Source organism: Vespa crabro, chromosome 2 (genome assembly GCF_910589235.1).
Source record: "Vespa crabro chromosome 2, iyVesCrab1.2, whole genome shotgun sequence".
Taxonomy (NCBI): Eukaryota; Metazoa; Arthropoda; class Insecta; order Hymenoptera; family Vespidae; genus Vespa; species Vespa crabro.
In genome coordinates, this window is record NC_060956.1 from 3,932,900 (window position 1) to 3,956,338 (window position 23,439).

At 29.0% G+C, this 23,439-nt stretch overlaps 1 protein-coding gene across 14 annotated transcripts in view; it reads right to left on the bottom strand.

The window, feature by feature from the left end:
- Window positions 1–23,439, bottom strand: part of LOC124421721 (potassium voltage-gated channel unc-103) — a 150,116-nt gene that overhangs the window by 70,865 nt on the left and 55,812 nt on the right. For 12 of the 14 annotated variants that reach the window (XM_046957235.1, XM_046957243.1, XM_046957236.1 and 9 more), the window contains 2 exons: window positions 21,094–21,244; window positions 806–992 (listed from right to left, as the gene is read on the bottom strand). In XM_046957235.1, the coding sequence (XP_046813191.1) occupies window positions 806–992; window positions 21,094–21,244 (338 nt within the window). The remainder of the gene's footprint in view (window positions 1–805; window positions 993–21,093; window positions 21,245–23,439) is intronic. The other 2 variants (XM_046957247.1, XM_046957248.1) reach the window with 1 other exon arrangement.

Below are 23,439 nucleotides of genomic sequence, written 5' to 3' on the forward strand. Positions count from 1 at the left end.
TATCATACATTATATGCTATATTGTAAATGTTACGATACGTTTAAAATTGTTTTGTAAATAAAAGTCATTATATTAAAGAGACTTTAACGTTACGATTAAACTACGAACCTATTTGTAAATTAATTCAAAATAAAACGGACATACGTATATTGCATTATAAATTAATTTTATTCAATGTTAGAGGATGTAATGAAAAACTCTCAAGTAACTTAAAAAACGTTTTTTAAATAATTTTACAAATCGATTTAATCTTTTTTCAAAATCTCATAAGTTAATTCCTTTTTCTTTTTCACCGATTATAAAAATTGCGAGTAAAGAATTAAAAATGAATCTAAAATATCTAGAAAATAGAGTGTAAATTCGTTTCAATCATGAAATAATATAACAAAATTTTGATCAAATCACGTTGAATAGAGATTTTAATTTCAATTTATATACGTATGTATACACTTACGTAGGAATAACTCTGTATCTCTAAATATCTTCCTAAATATGATCATGCTGTTAACACGACTTGTTTATATTCCGTACGATAAACTTTTTAACATAAACTCGAAGTATTTCACGTTTTAATGACGTCATTCGTTTCATTTTATCAAAGAAATTATTTACAGAAGATATACATGTACGTCTATATATATATATATATATATATATAAAGAAGAAGAAAGAAAAAAAAAAGATTGAAAAGAGATGCAAGGAATCGTTATTATTCTAAAGGGAAGGATATTCGATAAAAGTTATTGTTATTAAATATCGAGCTCATTGTATATAACATTGCGGATTTTTAAAGCTTATACTTACATCGCTGACACCCTCGGGACTTGCAATAGGAGCTGTAGTACTCGGTTGTACAACATTTGCACTGGCCACTGATGTAGCACCGCCATTGTTGCTTCCAGCTGGTGGTACTGGCAGGGAGGGTGGTGGTGTACCAGTCCTCCCTGGACCCCAAGATTCCATCATCGTGGGTGAACCACATGTTAGCGGACTGTAATAACATATCGAAATGTCTGACTTTAATTTTTTCTCTCTTCCTTTCTTTTTATTTTCGTTTTTTACTCTCTCTTTAATTATTTGCTAATGATAACTATTTAAAAAAAATATATATATATATATATTTTTTTTTAAGTTGTCCATGTATCACATATGTCAACTGTCAGTTAATCCTGTGGTGGATGATTAATTTGCGACATTTGTTTTTTTGTTTCCTGTTCTTTTTTCTTTCTTTATTATTATTATTATTATTATTATTATTATTATTATTATTATTATTATTATTATTATTGTTATTGTTATTGTTATTGTTATTATTATTCTTTTGGCATGCGAACCACATATAGTGTAGCCAACTATAATAACATAGATCGAAATATCCAACGTCATTTTTTACGACGAAATATAGGATTATCGAAAAATTTTTTTTAAACCCCCACCCACCTCCACGCGTATTTCATGTCCCTATATGCATATATGTACTTACACACGTCGACTATTTAATTGAATGTTGATTTAAAAATATATTTTTCTTTCACGTTATTACATTATCGCATTACAATACATATGTACACTTTTCGTCGAATATTTGTTAAAAAAAAAAAAAAAAAAAGAAACAAAAAGAAACAAAAAATAAAAAGAACGAACAAAATCAAACGAAATCAAATTAGAAAATTTCTTTTTTATTTCAAAAGTTTAGGGAAAAATCGTTATTAATGATGATGATGATGATGATTATTATTATTATTATTATTATTTATTAATAATATCTTCTCCCTCTCTCTCTCTCTCTCTCTCTTTTAAAGAAAAATAAAATTTGACATGTGGACGATTTTACATGTGGACGAGACGGTTAATCCTGATAATAGGACAGATATAAACGTTTTTGTTATCATTGTAATCGAAAGATAAGGTGGCCATCATTGTTTGCTCGTTAGGAATGATCGTGGAAGCGCTCGTGGACGATAAACTTATATAAATCCTAAGGTTATGGTAATGGTCGATACACGATACGGAACAGAGGTCAGACCTCGCGAGTGAAGTATGTCAGTGTTAGGTCAGACTCGCCAATCGATACGTAACCTCAACCCGCAGAGCACGATACAGAAACAAGACGTCCATGCGTCTGTAAACGACGCTAACGTAAATATGGCGACTTTGTTTTGTTAAACAACACCGTCGCATTCTCGATTTGCTTTTTATTTAACACATTTACATTATTATTTTCTCTATCGTTTTCTATTCATCGACAATCTGAATACGCCAATAGATTCGATTGATATTATACAATAATTACGAATAATCTAATCGAATAATAATGATCGAAATGTTTTATTCGTTCTTTGAATATTTCAATCGAATTAAATCAACGTTAAATAATGAAAATAATCGATGGTTAAAGTGATAAATTAAAATGATAAATCAAATCGTATGGATGTTAGATCAAACGTTTAAAGATATATTTCCGACGTTATTACGTATGTATGTATGTATGTATGCATATATGTATGTATATATATATATATATATATATATAGGTATTTAAATCTTACGATATATTTAATATTTCGTCATTAATTATCAAGCTAGTGATACTTATTAAATCATTATGACGATACTGTGAATGAAAACGTAAATTATGTTATATTCGCGTTTAATTTGTTTCTTTAAAGTGGTAAATTTTTTATTTACTGGTTGAAAAAAAAAAAGATTAGAGAGAAAGGAAAAAAAAATGTGTATATATACATTTGGTTTAACGAATCTTCTGTTAGAAACTATTAAAAAAAAATCAATAAATAAATAAATATAAAATCTAAATGTCAAAAAGTATCTCTGTGTTTTATTATATTATTATTATTACGGTATTGCATTATCTCAGAGGAAAAAAAAATTTGATGTCTGTTAATAAAATAAAATTAATCTTTATCCGATAAAATATATTTCTATAAAAAATTATGATTAATCAATACGATAGAATGAAGAAAAAAAAATAAAAAAATAAAAAAAAAATAAAACTAAATATATTCGATTTTATATATTGGAACTTAAATGTTTCGATATTTTTTTAAATATTCCGTCATTAATTTTCAAGCGAGTGACACTTGACGAATCATTATGAGGATGCAGTGAATGTAAATGTAAATTCTGTTGTATATGTGTATGCATATGTGATGTATATTTGAAAAGATGTAAATTTTTTACTTTCTATTAGAATTATATATATATATATATATATATATATATATATATATATATATATATATCAGTCGTTCACGAAGGCAAATTAATTAATTCCACTTATTGAATTTTTAAAAATTTAAATGTCAAACAACTTGATGATTGTCCTTACTTTATTATATTCATAATAAAATACTCCTAATTTTCGTTATTTAATACAATTGAAATGAAAAAATTTTGTTGTAGCCTCGAATGAAAAATAAAATTTATTTCAGTAATAACGATTATTCTAATACTATTACATCTCATTAAAATTAATATATCGTTAGACGAAAGCTACGATCTCCATTTATACAATTCTACAATATTTATTTGTATTTATATTTTAAAAGGGAATTTTAAAAAAGCAATTTACATTATTCCATCGCATTTCTCTACAATTTCGTTTTATAAAGTTAATCGATTTGGGAAATAAGCGACTCGTACATATATTTTATTAGATCATTACAGTAGTGTATCATCGTCGAAAAAAAAAAAAAAAAAAAGAAAAGAAACAGAAAATTGACTCCGTTTAAAAAATACAAAATCAATACTTGCTCATTTGTATAAAAATTACAATTAATTATCGTTGCGATAGAAGAAGAGACAAAAACGATTTGTCGAATGAAATGATCCCAAATTGGAATGGATCCACGAGATTCCTTTAATATGGGCGAGTAAAATAAAAAAGAAAAAGAGACAAAAAAAAAAAAGAAAAGAAAAAAAAAAGGAAAAAGGAAGAGAAAAATAAAAAGATAGAAAAAGAAAAATATGAAGGAGGAAGAGAGATAGAGAGAGAAACAGAGTGAGTGAGAGAGAGAGAGAGAGAGAGAGAGAGAGGGTGAGGATGGGGGAAATGCAAGCATATTGCATCTACGGAAACGAAGAGAACGATGAGAGAGGCTCGACCGTTGAAAAACTCTCTTTCGGCTTTCGTTCGAGCGTGTCCGGTATCCGGAAAAATTTCATAATGGCGTTTCCGTTCCTCTATTGCTGAACGTCGTCTCGAGAATGGTTGAGGAGTGGAGTGAGGGGAAAGAAAAAGGGGGGAGAGACGATGAGGAAGTTTTGTTCCAACCTTCGAAACGTTTTCAACGTATTGCGGAAAAACTTGCTGACGTTCTTTGAAATACAAACAGAGTGAGAAAAAGAGGGAGAGAGAGAGAGAGAGAGAGAGAGAGAGAGAGAGAGAGAGAAAGATGAACACGTTATGTCTCTTCGAACTCGTCGATACGAATCGTTTTGATTTTCATTCCTTCGTGTTTCAATTGAAAAGTGTTGCACGTGTTTCTAGTCCCACCAATCCCCAACCCCGTATTCATTTTTTTTCTCTCTTCTTCGATTGATCTTTTTTTTTTCTTTTTCCTTTCTTTGTTTTCTACAGGTATATTTATTTCAATAATATATTTTTTTGTCATTGTTTTTCTTTTTTTTTTTTTTTATGTATAAATTTGTAAATACATATCTACTAGTAATTACTTGTTGTTACTTCGTGAAGCATGACGGACGTGCTTTACAAAAAAAAAAAAAAAAAGAAAACATTTTTGTACTTTCTTTCCTCGAAGTAATATGGAACAAGGAATATGGAACAGTGAACACGGTAACACGGAACAGGGAATGCGGAATACAAAACATGGAACACGGAACATAGATCACAAGTCAAAATCGTAAATCACTCAATCAATGCATTTCTAGTGTAACCAACTTCAAAATTTCATTTTGTCTCTCTTGGTTCGTATTTTACGTCGCTCGTATACCAACCTTCTCACTCTCTCACTCTCTCTCTCTCTCTCTCTCTCTCTCTCTCTCTCTCTCTCTCTCTCTCTCTCTCTCTCTCTCTCTCTTTCTCTTGTAGTCGTTTAAAGCCTCGTAGCCTGTTTTATAGGTAATATTTCCGTCAGTTAAGTAGCCTAAATTTTCCGTCGGATCATAAAGAACAATTATATGAAATTTCATGTCGATTGGGCAGAAATAATAGAGGTTTCAGAGAAATTATAAACCAACAAAATACGTCTATTATATTATTAAATAATTATTATCATTTTTTATTTATTTGAAATTGTTATGAAATTTCTTTTCACTTTATTTTTTCTCTCCACGTATTCTCTATATTCTTTTATCCCTTTCTCTCTTTCTTTTATCTCTTTTATCCCTATTTATCTTTTCTATATTCTTTTAATCAATAAGAACGCAATTTTTTATGTCCTACCTTTTAATATTCCTTATAATTTATTTTTCTTTTTTTTTTTTTCTTTTTTTCCTATTTTCTGATAAATCAGAAAGGATCAAAGAAAAAGAAAATTTACAGAAAAACATTATTATATTGATACTGATATTGCGATATGATATATTTTGTTTTATATAGAAAGACAAATTATAAGACATCTAAAAGATAATAAAATAATCGTTTATATATCGTAAAATATTATAATATATCGTAAGATATTATAACGACATTTTCTTCAATTTCTTTTTAATAAAATATGTTCTTATTTTATTATTAAAGAAATGAAGGTAGAAAAAAAGAATTGATAAAATATTCTAACATATTATTAAAATTATGAAGATAATGAAATATACCCTTGTAGTATAATAATTATATACGTTTGTTTTAGAATTATTCATGTTGGTAGGTAATTATTTACTTTCTCTCTCTCTTTCTCTCTCTCTCTCTCTCTCTCTCTCTCTCTCTCTCTCTCTCTTTATTCATTTTACTTTTATCGATTTTTAAATTCCTAGAACGTATTTTTTTTAACGAAGAAAATGTCCAATTGAAATGAGAAAGAAAGAGAGAGACTTTTATATAAAATAAGGACGAAAATATTTTATAGGAATGTAAAAAAATAAGCTATCACCATTCTTTATCGACATTCTTTACCGTTTATCGTTATTCCGCGTGTATTCCCGTGTGCGGTCTACGTTCGTGCGAAGGGTGAGGGGTAGGGGGAAAGGGTTTGAATTTTATATTTTATCAGTGTACAAGATCAATGGTAAAGGGAGAATGTTCGCGGTGAACCGAAGGATTTATCGACGTTTAGAACGAGCTATGTCGAGGCAACCCTGACATCGATTCCTCGCTTACTCTGTTGACAAAGTGATTTCGTAATACAAATAGATCCCAACCTAATGGACGGCCATTTTTCTTTCTTCCTTTCTTTTTTCTTTTTCCTTCACTTTTTCTCCTCTTCTTTCTCACTTTCTCACTTTCATTTACAACACGATGCCACGATTTTCTCTTTATCTCTCTCTCTCTCTCTCTCTCTCTCTCTCTCTCTCTCTTTCTCTCTCTCTATCTCTCTCTTTCTATCTACGTTTCTATATCTGAACTCTGTCTTTCCGCACGCCATTATTGGGTGGGTTCATAGAATTTGCATGACCAGAATGCGGCTAAATAGAGTACTTCATACATGTCCTTTCGATGAGTTTCAGAAATACCAGAATTACAACGAAGGTGTCGGCGTCAATTAATTGGCTTCGTACGAGTTGAATCTCCAGGGTCTATTTCTCCAGAAAGAAAGAGAAAGAGAGAATGTGAGAAAAAGAGAGAGAGAGAGAGAGAGAGAGAGAGAGAAAGATGAAAGGGAGAGACAATCGAACGATCGAGATTCGCATGAACGGAAAATAGATTATCCGTTTTCCTGGAGTGGCACGCCAACGTTGGGTGTGTTCGATTTACCCGGAAAGGAGGAAAACTAAATGGGATTCGAATACCTCCTGCTTAAATACGATTAATCGTAGATCGTATAATTAAGTAGGTGACATTTTCATAAAAAATGAATTGGCGATGTTTTTAATCGATTATGATATATAAAATTTATTGAACGATTCGTAGTATATATTAAAAAAAGAAAAAGGTTTATACTTTAATATATATATATATATATATATATATATATATATATATATAAATATATGTATAGTTATTGTTAAATATAATATATATTATACATATTACATATACATACATATATATATATATATATATATATATATTTTGTGTATGAAATATTATTATATATTTTTATTATTAATTTAATTATAATTAAATATTATTATTAACTGTCATTATTAATTTGTATTATTATAGCTATATAATATATTTAATGAGTTAGAAAATATAATGAGATATAATGAGAAATATTAAAGAAGAATTTCTTTTACTTCTGAAAAAAAAAAAAGAATTATAAAATAATTTTCTCAATAAATTTTTTCATATATCACATACGAGATTGTATTTAAAAAATTATATGTCGTATCTATCTTCTTGTTAGAATAATTGAAGAAGAAGAAGAAGAAGAAAAAAGAGAAATTTATTTTAATTAAAAAATTGATTAAAAAAAAAAAATTAAAAATATATATATATATATATATATATATACGTGGATAAATATGAGCGTATAACTTTTTAATATTTTTCTTGGATCATAATTTGAAACAATAATTCAATAACAATAATATTCAATAAAAATACTAAGGAAACAATAGTGCGAACAAATAAAAAGTAAGTATGTATATATATATATATATATATATATATATATATATATACACATATATACGCGTTAGCAATAACACACTGTTTAAATGCATTACATAGATTTTTAAAGAGTTAAGTAAAATAGATAAATACTTTACGTTGTTCTTGTCAAAGAGAACAACCTCCGTGTAAGTAACTGCATGTCCCTTACGTGTCGCAACTTAAAACAATCAAGTATAAGAGCCTTGAACTATAGACATAACTACGACGATCACGGAGATTATCCTATCGCACGATGTTCTTACGATGGTCACTCGCTATCATTTAAATTCGATCGATGCATCACTTTTCTATCTGCATAACGAGTATTGATCCTTTCGTTTATTCATATTAACCTCTCCACTCGTATGATTAAATACAATAATAATAATAATAATAATAATAATAATAATAATAATAATAATAATAATAAAAAAGAAAGAAAAAAAGAAAAAAAAGAAGAGAAAATAATTCCATACAAATAATATCCTTTCATTTTATTCACGCAATATATATATATATATATATATATTTATATATATTTATAACATATTTCTAAACAATAAATATATAATAAATATTTATATCGATATTTTTTTTCGTCAAAGTGTTTAATGAATTATATTGATCATTATTAAATAATACGTCTACGTGGCAGATAATTCAACGTAAAAGAATTAAATCATATTTTTGTGATGTAGACTTTTTTTTCTGTTTACTTTTTTTTTTGTTTTTGTTTTTTATTTTTGTTTTTTTTTTTTCCATTTGAAAATTTCATTTTTAATAATGACTTTCTCCATACATATTAATCTCCACGGCGTGTGTATGTTAATGGAAATTAAAACAAAATGAAAAAAAAAAAAGAAAGGAAAAAAGAATAAAAAAAAGAAATTTCCATATAAATATCATTATTCGATCAATCTCGTTCGAATTTTCGTACATGCAGCTATCGAACGGTCAACGAGCGATTATTATTATTATTATTATTATTATTATTACTATTATTATTATTTTCATATGCAAATAACAAAAGTTACTCAACTAATGAAACTTACTAACAAAAGTTTACTCTTTTATTTCAATGTTAAAGAAAAAGAGGAGAAAGAAAAATAAATAAAGAAAGAAAGAAAGAAAGAAAGAAAGGAAAAAAAGAAAAAATAAATAAATATCCAATTACACAGAACTTCAATACGAAAAGGTTATATCACGCTATCCTTAAAATGTATAAATTTTCTAATCGATTCTAACGATCCAAAGAGAGAAAAAGAAAGAGTATCGAGACAGAGACAGAGAGAGAAAGAGAGAGTATCAAAAGGAGTTACTTCAAAGATTCTATTGATTTCAATCGTAAAACAACATTAGGAAGTTTCGAAACAGATGATTCCATTAATTAGATTCGATCGGTCGTTTCCTTTGTCATTCTTGGTTTAGAATTTTGCGCATAGCACCGACAGACCAAGCATAGGCAGTAAACGTTGCGTGTTCAGAAAGCTTACCCTGAAATACGTTGAGTTCGCGTTCGCCTTGAAAGCAGGTTCCGTTGTCAGCATGACAGCAACCACGACTACTACTACCACTACTATGACTATTACTACTACTACTATTACTATTACTTCTATTAGTAGTACTATCAATACATCATCACTACTACAATCACTATTACTATCATCTCTTCCGTATCATCCTTCTACATATTCCTACGCAATTCGCTGTCGTCTTGCTACTGGATGTCCTATCTCTAAACGTTCCTCAACATTCTCAGAAACTTCGAAGAACTTTATATATATATATATATATACATATATGTATATAACTACTTAAAAGTATATACCTGCGTGTATGTATGTGTTTATGTGTTTGAAATCATGTATAAATGTAATCTTGTTTCTCTAATTAAGAAGTTAACTTTACAAAAAGGAATATTTAACACTTATTATCATTTATCTTTGCAATTTGTTCACGGTAATTGAACATGATGATACATCTTATTGTATCATAATTAAAGAGAATTTATTATAACAAAATTATTCTTAGCGTATGTAATCATGGATATGTAATATTTATATAAGAAACAAATCTATATGAATGCATGTTATGTTATAATCAAGGAGAATTTATTAAAATATAATTATTTCATATATATATATATATATGTATTTAATTTGTATTTAATTATTTATGGAATCACGTGTGAACGTTAATCCTTTATCTCTAATTAACTTGTTTACTGTCATACCAATTAAACCTTATTAACATTTATCTTCCTAGTTTATTTATAACGAACATCATGCGATAATTATAAGTAAGTAAAATTTATTACGATAAAATCTATTTATACGTGCGTCTATAGGAATTATATATGTGAATTCATTAAATTGTCCCATTAAAGTATATATTTATGCATAGAATCATATGTGAAAATAATCTTGTATCTTTAATAAATACGTTTAACTATAATAATGACTATTACTCATTATTATTTGTTTTTCTTTTTTCAATTTGATTATAGCTGTCACATAACGATCATCTCGTATTGTTTAAATAAATAAAAAGAATATATTACAATATAATATCTTATTTGTGTATTAATCAAATGAACATATAAAATAGTACATTTTTAATATAATAATATAAAACAAAGGATTATGATTATAAAATATTGTACTTGTTAACAAAATCCTTTACTTTTATGATGGACACTGTGAATCAATTAAAAATATCACAAAAAATAAATTACTATACATATCGAATATCATTTAATAAGACAATATGAAATAATATAAATAAATGATTATAATCTATGTAAAATATCTAATATTTACATTTGTACGGTATTACACAATGTAAAATAAAAAGATATATATATATATATATATATATATATAAAGTTCTTCTTTTGTGGAAAATTAAAGAAAAGAAGAAAAAAGACATTCATAATTTTCATTTTCCAATAAAAATAAAATATTAAAGTTATGAATATAGATATAACAATAGTGAATATAATCGTGATTGAATATATATAAAATTTTTATCGATGGCAAACATGTTAATAAACAATATTGAAATTGAACATGTCTGATTTTCAAAGTAAAGTTTTTTCTTTTCTTTTTTTTTTTTTTTTTCATTTATAAAACGTACGTACATACATACATACGTAGTTACATGTTACTTATGTATACGATCGAACTTGTAGCGATGTAAAGTTGTTAGCCGCTTTAAAAGAAAAGAAAAAAAACAGAGAGAGAGAGAGAGAGAGAGAGAGAGAGAGAGAGAGAGAAGAAAAAAGTAAACTTTCTCTCGTGAAACATTATAGTCACGACTACGTCGCGTTTTCGCTTAGATTACAAAAGTGTTCGTTCTACGAGACAAGGAAATTGGGTTGCGTCTCGAAATGTCATGGCTTTTAACTAAATGACGCTCGTATGTCACTTGACCCTCCTACCAAACTGTACCTGCCTCCCTCCCTCCCACCCTTCCACCCTTCCGACCATCCCATTCGGCCCATCTTTTCACTATTCCTTTATTTCTCAACATTTTTGTATTTCCTTTACTTTTAATTATCTTCAGTTGTATTTTTTCCTTTCTTTTCTCTTTTATATTATTCTTTAAATCCTAACGACACGGAGGGACCATATTTTAAATAAAATGGTCTGGATCAAAGTCAGAATTTTTTTCTCCTTCCGACAATGGGAAGTTCGAAAGCTTTTTTTCTTATTTTTTAATTTTCTTTTCCTCTCTCTCTCTCTCTCTCTTTCTCTCTCCCTCTCTCTCTCTCTCTCTTTATCTTTTTTTTTCTTTTATCGTTTTTCTTTTTGTTTCTTTCATCGTTATCGTCAGTTAGGCTTAAAGGCACAAAGTGATCGTATTTTTCTATAAAACCTTCGTGTCTCGTTGGTTCAACTTTTTTGTTTTTTCTCTTTCCATTCCACTATTCAGTTCCTCTTAACCTCGAAAAGTTTAGAATATGTATTACTCGAAGAAGATAAGAGATTAGGGTCCAAAAGATTTCCTTATAATCTGTTCGAGGACGAAACGTTGCCAATCTCGACGGAGATACCCATCTTATCAGATTTCAATAAAGCCTGTCTTTTTTTTCGAGATCTCAAATAGTCTACCTTTTTAACGTAGATGAGAGGATATAAAGCGAAATTAAAACGAAAGGGAAATTATTTCTTACTCCAAGGGATCTTCAATTTTTCGAGAGACACAAACTTTTTGACGCGATTAAGTATGTTCATGAAAGAATATTATTGAAACTTCGAAAATTATATAATGAAAGATATCAAATGATAAACGTGCCTATAAATATTATTTTTGAGATCATACTATGAAAACAATAATAATGATAATAATAATAAGTAATATCATAATAAATCATTTTTATATAAGTCAAGATATTTAATTTATGATAATTAAAGTATTAATATTATTGCACGAAAATAAAAATTAATTAGATCTGAAGAAATAAAAGATAATAAATTATAGGCTAACATAAATTAGCTTTTATTAGAAATTTCATTTAATATATTATTCCATTGTTTCGTAGTTTTATTCCTAATCAATCAATTGGAAATATCTCTTTTTTTTTCAATTTTTTATATAATTCATTAATATTATTATTATTATTATTATTATTATTATTATTATTATTATTATTATTATTATTATTATTATTATTATTATTATTACAAATACCAATTATTCACTTATTTCACAAATAAACGAGTGAAAATTAAAATAAATCCTACATCCGCATGGAAATTGTGAATCAAATGTTAATTAAATTGAAAAATTAAAAAAGAAAAAATAATAGATAAATGACGATCAATCGAGATAAACTATTTTCATTTATAAATTTTATTCAATATTTTTATTTCATTGTTTCTCATTATATCTTCTAATTCAAATATGTATATATATATATATATATATATATATAATTTTATTATTATTTATAATAAATATTAAAATAAAAATGATTTTCTTAATAGACGAATGAAAATAAATATAAATTCTAGTTATGGATTGGAAAAAAAAAATTCTAAAATTCTTTTCACTAGAATACTCGTTGACAGGTCGAACTCGTTACCGGCAATGAAAAGTTTTTATCGTGCAACGTTGCGTGTTTTCACGTGGCTCGCCTTGAGAAACGCGGGCCAGAAAGCGGAAAGTTCCTTCCTCGTCGCCGTTGCGACAATGTTTTTAATGGAGTTTTGGGTTACTCAGCGCGATGACGCATCGTTTCTACCTGACTTAAGAAAAATTTAAGATATCCGTCTCGTATTTCCTTCTTGTAAATATTCTGATTTATCCTTCAAAACCATCATTCCCCATTGGAAAGACGATATATTTTAAGTTTAAATCTCCTAAAAAAATATTTAATATTTACGTGTATATATATTAGGGGAGATCGGAAAATAATGTCGTTTCTCCGTATGTCGATATTTGATTCTGATTAAAAATTAAAAACTTGTTAAAAATTTATTCGTTTGAATTTAATTTAAGAAAGCGACATTACTTTCCGGTTCACATAATATATATATATATATATATATATATATATATATATCGTATATTCATTTTATTTATTTAAAAAGAACTAAAGGGAGATTGGATAAATGAACAAACAAAAAAAAAGAAAAAAGATTATAGGTATAAATCGATGTCCTTCAAAATTATAAAAAAAAAAAAAAAAATAAAGAAAAAAGTTTAATAAGCAAAAATTGTATTTAAAGAAAAGAGAGAAAAAAAAAGATACAGAAGACGATTGATAAAAGCGTCTATTATAAAATATACGAAAGAAGAAAATAATAAATAACGTTCATTGAAACGTATGACACGTATACACACCTATTCACAAATATTTGATATATTCAAAGAATTATAAATAATATTTCATCGATGTCAATTTGTAAACAGGTAAATGATCAAAATGTGTATATTAATTTCTATCAGGAAGAAAAAATTCGCAAAGGACAATTCTAATTTTCACAATTGATATTCCACATATCCAAAAGAAAAAAAAAAAAAAAGAAAAAAAAACATAAATAAATAAATAAAAAGTAAATAAATGAAACAACATCAAAGAGGAAGGCGTGACGAATTATATTTAAATGACTTCTATGAAAAATTATAAATGTACATAATACAATGTAACCTAATATTATATGTCCTTGAAAAGATAGAAAACAAATAAGGAAAAAGAAAAAAGAAAAAAGAAAATAATAATGATAATAATTAGTTTGACCCTCAGAAATAATACGCAAGAGGAAAGGAGAAGGAGTGAAAGAGAAGAAAGAATAAATAAATGAAAAAAAGAAGAAAAAAAAAAAAAAATGAAAAAGGAAAACAGAAAAAAAAGAAAAAGAAAAAATAAATAAATTACAATATACGATTATAATACAGTATCAGCTTTTTGTCCCATGAAAAAAAGATCGCATTGAGATTAGTAAACTCGCAGTGAAGGTTCGTGATACCAAAACTCGATCGTTTCGTTCTCGCGTGTAAAGGCTAAAGAAGAGAAGCGGTAAATCGACCTTGAAGAGAGAAAGAGAAAGGTAGATAAACAGATAGAGATAGAGAGACAGGGAAAGAAAGAGAGAGAAAGAAAGAGAGAGACAGAAAGTAAGAGAGTGAAAGAGTAAGAGAAAGAAAGAGAAAGAGAAAGAGAGAGAGAGAAAGAGGAACTATCCTGTCTCCGACAGTCGCTGTCTCCCTTCAAGGTCGTCCACCAGACAGTGCATCGCATTACTCTCTGTCGTTTTCCGTGCTTTCCACTTTCGAGGATAGTTTATGTCACCTGTTTTCTCTCTCTCTCTCTCTCTCTCTCTCTCTCTCTCTCTCTCTCTCTCTCTCTCTCTCTCTCTCTCTTTAATCATGTCGGTCTGCACATGACTATTCGTTTCTCAAATATGTCAGAATATGGCAGTGTTTCGCGATTTCGCTACCAGTCGACCAATTTTCAAACACACACACATACACACACACATACACAGAGAAAGAGAGAGAGAGAGAGAGAGAGAGTATTAAACCGAACGAATGACTACGAAAAGTAAAAGAAACAAATACATTTGCGTACGTTCACTTAGACAAGGTAAAATATTATCGAAGAAACAAAAAATATCATTTCTTTGATTGTTAAGGTCAGAAGAGTGCACGGATCGAAAGTATGATCTTTTCCCTTTACGATTGCCAGGGAAATTATCTCAACGTGGGAACGTGTAACGACGCATTAACCCCTTCCCCATCAACCTTCCCCACACCATAATACAGTGTCACTCTTATATCATCATTTACATACATATATACTTGCGTAGTTCCATCATGTGATACATTAATTATACCTTACGATACGTCTTGTCCCTTCTCTAATCTGGATCTAATCATAATTACTATTACTACTGCTACTACTGCTACTACTGTTACTACTACTACTGTTACTACTGCTACTACTGTTACTACTACTACTACTACTACTACTGCTACTACCACTATTATATTTTTGTCCCCTAACTACCATCCAATTTTTGTCCCTTTTTTATTCAATGACATAAGAACCCTTGGAATCCTTGTTATCTGGTATTGTAAGATTTTCGAAGACGATCCCTACCATTTGACACCGTGATACGACACGAGCTGTATTTTTGTCTCTAATGAGACCAATGTAGGTTCTGGTATACTAAAATCGATCAGTCAGTTAGTCAGTCGATCGACAACCATTAGATTAATGAGAATATACGAGCCCGTTTACAATTTAATTCGATGGTAGGAAAGGAGGGAGGAAGGGGTAGAAATGCTCGCTGCTAGAGAAGTCGACTTATAGCTTCGTCAATTTTTTTTTTTTTTTTTAAATTTTCTAATGAAATTTTTAGAAAATATTCCTAACCCATTCTTTACGTCTACAAAAGAAAAAAAGAAAGAAAGAAAGAAAAAAGAGACAAATACCTTTCGTTAATTACGGTTTATATATTCTCATTTTCTTTCTTCTTTATTATTTTTCATTCCTTTTTTTATTATTTTTTTCTCTTTTCTTGGTTTTCTTTTGATTCGTTTGATATTGTCGACGAGATCAAACGACGTCACGGACGTCATTGTTAACGTAAACAATTACATTAATTGGCGTCATACGTAAGTGAGTTTGTTGGGAGATAATATTAAATGAATAAAAATATTTTTGAAAAAAATGGATATTTTTCTTTTTTCTTTTTTTTTTTTTTTCTTTTTACTTTTTGAGTGTAAATATGTAAAAAAAAAAGAATAGATTGAAAGAGAGAAAGAGAGGGAGAGAGAAAATTGGAAGGATGATGCGGCCCATGAGATAAAAGAAATTGTTCAAACCCTGGATTTAGATGATTCACCTAAATCCTACTTTCAAAATAACTATATATATATATAGACCACGTGTCCTTTATTGAAACAACAGATATCATCGAAAGCATGTTTTTTTCTTCTCCTCAACTCGAACACAACAGAATCGTAAACAAGATTTGTTCTTTTGGTATATCGAAATATGTATACGATATATATTTCTATTTTTTTTATCGTCTGGCTTGGCCATCGATTGAATTTTCTTTTTTTTTTTTTTTATCGCATGTACTTTTATATATAATAATCCTCGATGTTTAAAAAAGAAAAATATAAAATACATATAAGAGAGAGAGAGAGAGAGAGAGAAAGGGAGAAGAGTTATCTTCTCAACAACTTTCAAGGGATCTGCGAAAAAGTGCTAAGTTAGAAAATATTTTTTTCTAAAAGAGGAAAAAGAAATTTTGTTCTTTTTTATTACGCTTTCGTATATATTACAATAATCATCAATGTTTAAATAAAAATAAATAGAAATACGTTTTCTCGAGTACATTCTCAAATAATTAATGAAGAAAGCTTTTAAGTTTCAAGCTCGTTACACGATATCATTATTAATATTATCCAATCGAATATTTCGGTCGAAATAATAATTATAATATAAAATCAATGTGTACCAGGTACAATCGGCAATTTTTATTTTTTTTTTTTATTTTATATATATATATATATATATATATATATATATATATATATTCAACTCTAATGAGAACGTGAATAAGTAAGCGTAAAATCATTTTTTCAAATCACATCCCAAATACAAATAAATAGAAAGCTAATCTGATACCGTATTTAACGATCGATACGATATACGATATAAAATTAATTGAAACGTAGCGCAATTAATATTTGATATCTTTTAATTCGTCGTCATTCTTTCCATTACGAAAGAGAAAATATTTTTTGGTTGAATAGAATGACGTATGTATGCATCTACGTATGTACATGCGTTTTATCGAAAGGGTTATTTAAAATTTATCCGAACGTATTATACGAGGATTAGATAAATTACGAAGCGCAATTTCCTCGATCGATATAACGGAAGGAAGGAAGGAAGAGAAGAATAAAAAAAAAAAAAAAGAAGAGACAGGGAGAGAAGGGATGAGAGAGAGTGAGGGAGAGTGATGGAGGGAGGGAGGGAGGGAGAAAGAAAAAAAAAAAAGAAAAAAAATGAATGAAAGAAAGAAAGGTGATAATACCGAAGGTAGGTAAGTAGGTAGGGGTGGTAGGGAGAGGAGGAGAAAGGGGAAGGGTCAAACGATCGCGAAAGTTTAAGAATCGCGCTCAAGGATAAAGTGGATAGAAAAGCGATAGTTGAAGTTGAGAGGTCAGTAGTGGTTAGATTGCTCGCTCAATTGGAGTCGTTCTTGCACAATAGACAGATTCGGAATTGCTCCCGAACGAAGAATATCCGATCGATCAATCGCATCGTCCCACGGAAATTAGTTCCGCGGAACGAAGAATCGTGTTGGAGACACAAAGGCTCAACTGATTGTGAAAGAGAGTGAAAGGGAGTGAAAGAGAGAGAGAGAGAGAGATTCTTAGCGTTAGTTAGGGAGCATCAAAATCGACAAGTAAAAAATCGTTGCGTGTTACGTAGTGTTACGCAAAAAAGGAGTAAGGAAAAAAAAGAAAAACATGTTGTCTCGATTTGACAAAAATCGTCTACGTATTTCTTTGATATTATAAGGATCTACGTTGAAATAACGAAAAATATTTTTTTCATCTATAATTTCCATCGATAACATTTCACTCTGGTTTGTTTGTTTGTTTATTTATTTATTTATTTATTTATTTATTTATTTATTTATTTATTTACTTGTTTATTTGTTTATTTATTTGTTTATTTGTTTATTTGTTTATTTGTTTATTTGTTTATTTATTTATAAAAGAAAACAGAATCGATAATTTGTACAATAAAATCGAGATATAATAAATACAGCTCGAGGGTGTTATTTTCTCTGTCTTTCTCTCTCTCTCTCTCTCTCTCTCTCTTTTCTTTTTTTTTTCTTTTCCATTAGACAGTACATAAGATATAAAAAAATAAATGATAAATTAATTATCCCCAATTCCATCGTGTAAATCATTAATTTATCCATTTCGCGTAATTCAATGATGTTAAATAAAAATGATGAAAAGAATTTAATCCATTCATTTGTTATAAGCGCTAACAATCGATTACATCTCATACATTTCAATTTCTTTCTTTTCTTCTTTTTTCTTTTTTTTTCTTTTCTTTTTTTTTTTTTTATATCATTTTTCTCAATATTTGACAATAAATTATATCTAATTAACGTCGATACGTACTACATCTACTATCGAACTTCGATCATGGCTGAAATGAAAAAGAATAAAAATTAGATCGTGCAATTTGCTTGATTAAAATTTCTTTCTTTTCCCTTGGACTGTCCCCTTCCCCTCCTCCCTATCCCCATCCCTTTTAGTTTTATCTGTCAGAAAAAAAGAGAAAAAGAAAGAAGGAAAGAAAAAGAAAGAGAGATAGAGAGAGAGAGAGAGAGAGAGAGAGTACACAAACGTTAACGTCCCCCCTTTCCCCCTCCCATTTTTTATTTTTTGGAGTCAAATTAATTTTACTTTCCTTGAATACTTCTTCTCCTTTTTTTTCCTCATACACCTTCTCCTCATTCTCCTCCATTCCTCGTCCCTCTTCGTTTCGCCCCTCTTAAAATTGTATCAAGCACGTTTCTCCTACGGAATTAGGACTCTCGTGAAAATTAGAACGACTGGTTTAAGTTTTCAGTGGCTTTACTTCCTCGTTCGCTCAGTGGCTCCGTTATCTCGCTAAGGTCCGTTCATTTCGAAATCCAATCGCAATTTTCTTTCGACGCGCGTTACATATCGAATCATGTGGATGAAATGTTTTATTTGAGAACTAGAGACGAGCTAATCTTCCTAGTTCGAGCTCGGCTTTATTATCGATTAACTTTAACATAATTAGAAATATCCTAGTTAAAATTTATACGTATGTATATACATATATATATATATATATATATATATATATATATATATATATATATATATATATATGTATGTATTTATATATGTATGTATATACGTTAGAATAACAATTCGTGTAGACATAAATTGCGACGTTTTTATTAAAAACAAATCATATATGATCGTAACGTCGACGAGGAACGTCAAATATTTATCGACGATTCTTTAAGAATATTATTATTTTCGGAAGATACCGAATGAGAATAGTATGAGGTAGGAAAAGGGAAAACGAAACTTTCGTTTGATAGAAAAAGATTGGAAGAAAATAGAAACTTTCTCGAGGTCACACATCCGAAGAAAATTGGATTACCTTTTGTTTTATGATTCTACCCCCTTTTTCTATCTATCCGTCTATCTATCTATCTTTCACTTTTTCTCTATGTATGTAATACGTGTGTTTGTATGTCTACATGTGTATGTGTGTGTGTGTGTGTGTGTGTACGCTTTATTTTGCAGTCTTACATACGTTGGACATACACCAGGGAAAAACGTGAAAAAAATCCTATAACCATTCTGGCGAGTTAATTATTAAGATTATACTTCTGTCTACATTGAAAGGAACGACGTAGATATATATATATATATATATAATAAGATACGTGACATTTCTTCAAAATGAGATAATAAAAGATTAAAAAAGTGATTAGAGTATATAGAGTAAATTAAGCGCACGCTGTGTAAAAGCCCATATAGTTTGATAATAATTTAAAGTAATATCGTTTCAAGAAATTGTACGATCAAGTATCTCCGATATTCTATTGACATTGTAAATAAATGTTTCGAATAAAATTTATGTTAAATTTTGTGAATATGAAGAGGAGTGAAAGTTTGAACATTTGGGTAGAAAGGGGTGGAGGGTATAATTTAATACGTATCGCAGGCATATTTTGTGCACGATATAATGGACGAATTGTTTTCTTTTTTTTTTTTTTTTTTTTTTTTTTTTGTTTTTTTTTTTTTTTTTTTTTTTTTAACGTATATCGGCATCTTCAGCCTAACAAGAAAAAAAAGACTTATAGAGAACATCGATGCGAATCGAATGATAATATATTATGTTATTACGTAGTTTATCATTTCATTCGATATTTCAGTGACATTTCAATAATTACGATTCCTTGATGATGTTTAACGAACTATGTAATCGAAAAAAAAAAATGCCGTTCCTTGATGACTAATTGACGAACGAATGATTAAAACTTCGAAAACTGTATATAATAAAAATAATTAAAAAAGAATGAAAAGAATGGAAGAAAAAGAAATTGATTGATTATAAATTGGTTATCAAGTTTTTAAAAAGAGGAAAAATTGCGATTAAGTCACAGTTCGTTAGACTACGATGGAATCGTAAAAAGCTCGCTGAAGTGTCAATGAAAATTTATGGCTTAGGCGTTCGTTCGACTCGTACCGATATATTTTTCTACACATTTGTTTGACCTTTGAAATGTCAATCGACTTTCATCGGGGAAAAAAAAAAAAGAAAAAAAAAGGAACAGAAAAAGAGAAAGAAAAAAAATCATTCACGAGTATCGCATTTTCGGTAACAGCGATTGTCTAATGAAAAAAAAAAAAAAAAAAAAAAAAACAAAAAAGAAGAAAAAAAAATCTACCTCTCCCATCCACCAGCTCTCACCCTTCCAATTTAACCCTTCGAAAAATTTTTTAGCGCGTTAACGTTTCTTTTTTATATACTATACGACGACGTTTGTTCGTAAAATCAATTTGGATCGGAGATATTTGGTTGAAAAGAAAGGGAAGAAAAAGAAAGAGAGAGAGAGAGAGAGAGAGAGAGAGAGAGAGAGAGAAAATAGAAAGAGACAACAAAAAAAGAAAGAAAGAAAGAAAGAAAAACGTGTCACCCTGCGTAGATAGGAAGAAAAGTAAAAAAGAAAGAAGAAGAAGAAGAAAGAAAGAAAGAAAGAAAGAAAGAAAGAAAGAAAAAAGCTTCGGCTTATAAAATATGTCGTTTTCTGAGAGGACTTACCAGTTCTCAGAGGCGTCCTCGTCGAGGATGGTCCCATCCGCGACTCGATGAGGTAAGTTGCTCGTCGTTCTTGGCCGATTTCTGACCCTCGGTGGACCAACGACACCGGTCCTCGAGAGGCCAGCGCGAAAGGACGCCCTTGCCCTGTCGACTGCTCGAGTCAACGTCATTGAATCACATTAGTCACTGTTAGTAATACGAGCCTCATATACAGGTTGTTCCACGTTAATAAAACATATCATTTTAATTAATTAATTCCCGAAATATTGACTTTAACGATAACGATCAAACATAACGTTTATTATTATTCGAAGGATCGATTGATCGATCGTATGAAATATTTTTTTTTTACCTTTCCCTTTTGGTTTTCTTTTTCTTTTTTCTTTCCCCTCCCCCATACCGCCCCCCCCCATCTTTTAATTCACGTAATATTTTTTTAGATTCGAAAGCGACGCCATTTTCGTTATTTAAATCTGTCTTTTTTTTTTTGTTTTTTTTTTTTTTTTTTTTTTTTTTTTTTTAATATAACGTAAATATTGAGAAATGAGAAAGACGAAAGAGAGAGAGAGAGAGAGAAAGAGACAGAACTAAATACGATTTCATTATTTGGCTTTTTGTAAAATGAAAGAAAAATAAGAAAGAAAAAAAGAAAAAACAAAAGCGTAAAAATTGATCGTCGAATATATCAATCAAGTTTTATATATAGTATTAATGAAGTAAAGTTTTGATTATTACATTGAAACGAAAACAAACGGACGAGCGAATGAAAATTATAAAAGAAAAAAGAAAAAAAGAAAAAAAAAGAGAAAATACAAAGAAAAAAGAGGATAGACGATAGCTTTAGTCTATTTGAAAAAAAAAAAAAAAAAAAAAAAAAAAAAGTTAGAAATAATAAATAACATTTTAAATGATAACGTTATATAGATGGAGGTGTGTGTTTACTTTTTCTTTTCTTTTTTTCTTTTTTTCTTCCCCGTTCCCACCCGTCCCCCAGCCCATCCCCCGCTCGCTTTGAAATAACGTAACACGCACGTTTGTAACTTCGTCGTTAAAGTTAATATTTACGTGGACCAGCCTGTACGTAACAATAGACCAAGGAGTTAGCGTGTTATTTCAGGGTATCCTCTTTCTACATACATACATACATATATACATACATACATACATACATACATACGTATATACGTACATACGTACATACGTACATAAGTACATAAGTACATAAGTACATACATATATATTACTTTCTTCTTAAAACTTCTCTAGTCGCGTTGTGAATAGTCTCGTCGATTTGTCGATTAAACGAACCGTAGAAAAACTATTCAACGTTGGCCGCTATTATCCTTCTCTCTTATCCGAATACCTAGGTGGATACGTGGGCGAGAAATTGTAACGATCGTCGGTGGCCCGAAATTCTGAATATGTCAGAGCCCGCTTACAAACGAATGAACGAACAAATGTTGGCAAAGAGGAAAATCAAAATTCACATTTGATATCGCGCCAAACATAAAAGTCATTGAACCTACGTAAAAATATAATAAACCAAACGAAATTATATACAAGATTGAAATTTAATTCTCTGGTCCAATGTGTTAAAGAGACATAATAAATATCTAATATCTGCTTTACATCTCATCGTCATTCATCATCATCATCATCATCATCATCATCATCATCATCATCATCATCATCATCATCATCAACAACACCATCGTCATCACCAGCCACCATTATGACTCTACCCATATGTTCTTGCCAATTTTCTTTGTTCATAATGAAAGAAAATAAATACATTGAAAGAAAAAGAAAAAAGAAAAAAACGAGAACAAAAAAAAAAAAAGAAACAATCGTAGTACTCCTTCTATCTCGTACTTTGATTTTCTTACTTTGTTTTCTTTTTTTTTTTTCTTTCTTTTTTTTCTTTTTTTTTTCCTTTTTTTTTTTTTTTATATCTCTCGATGAAAAATATAATCGAACGATTTGAAAAGCAAACGAAAAACGTAGAAAGGGGGAAAAGAAAAAATAATAAGGAAAATATGGGGAAAAAAAAAAAAACAAAAAAAGAAGTAAGGAAAAAAAATGAAATAAAAAGAAAGTGAGAAAGAGGAAAGGAAGAAAAGAAAGGAAAGAAGAGGAAGAAAGAAAAAAAAAAAAGACCAATCCCAACAATTCTCTCTAGTTTCATTATATAACAGCAGTGGCAATAATAAAAGTTACGAAAGAAATTCGATAATAATAGGTTGTCTCATTTTCTCTCTCTCTCTCTCTTTCTCTCTCTCTCTCTATCTATCTATCTCTATCTCTGTCTTTCTCGTATCTATATATCTATAAGTAATAAGATATAGA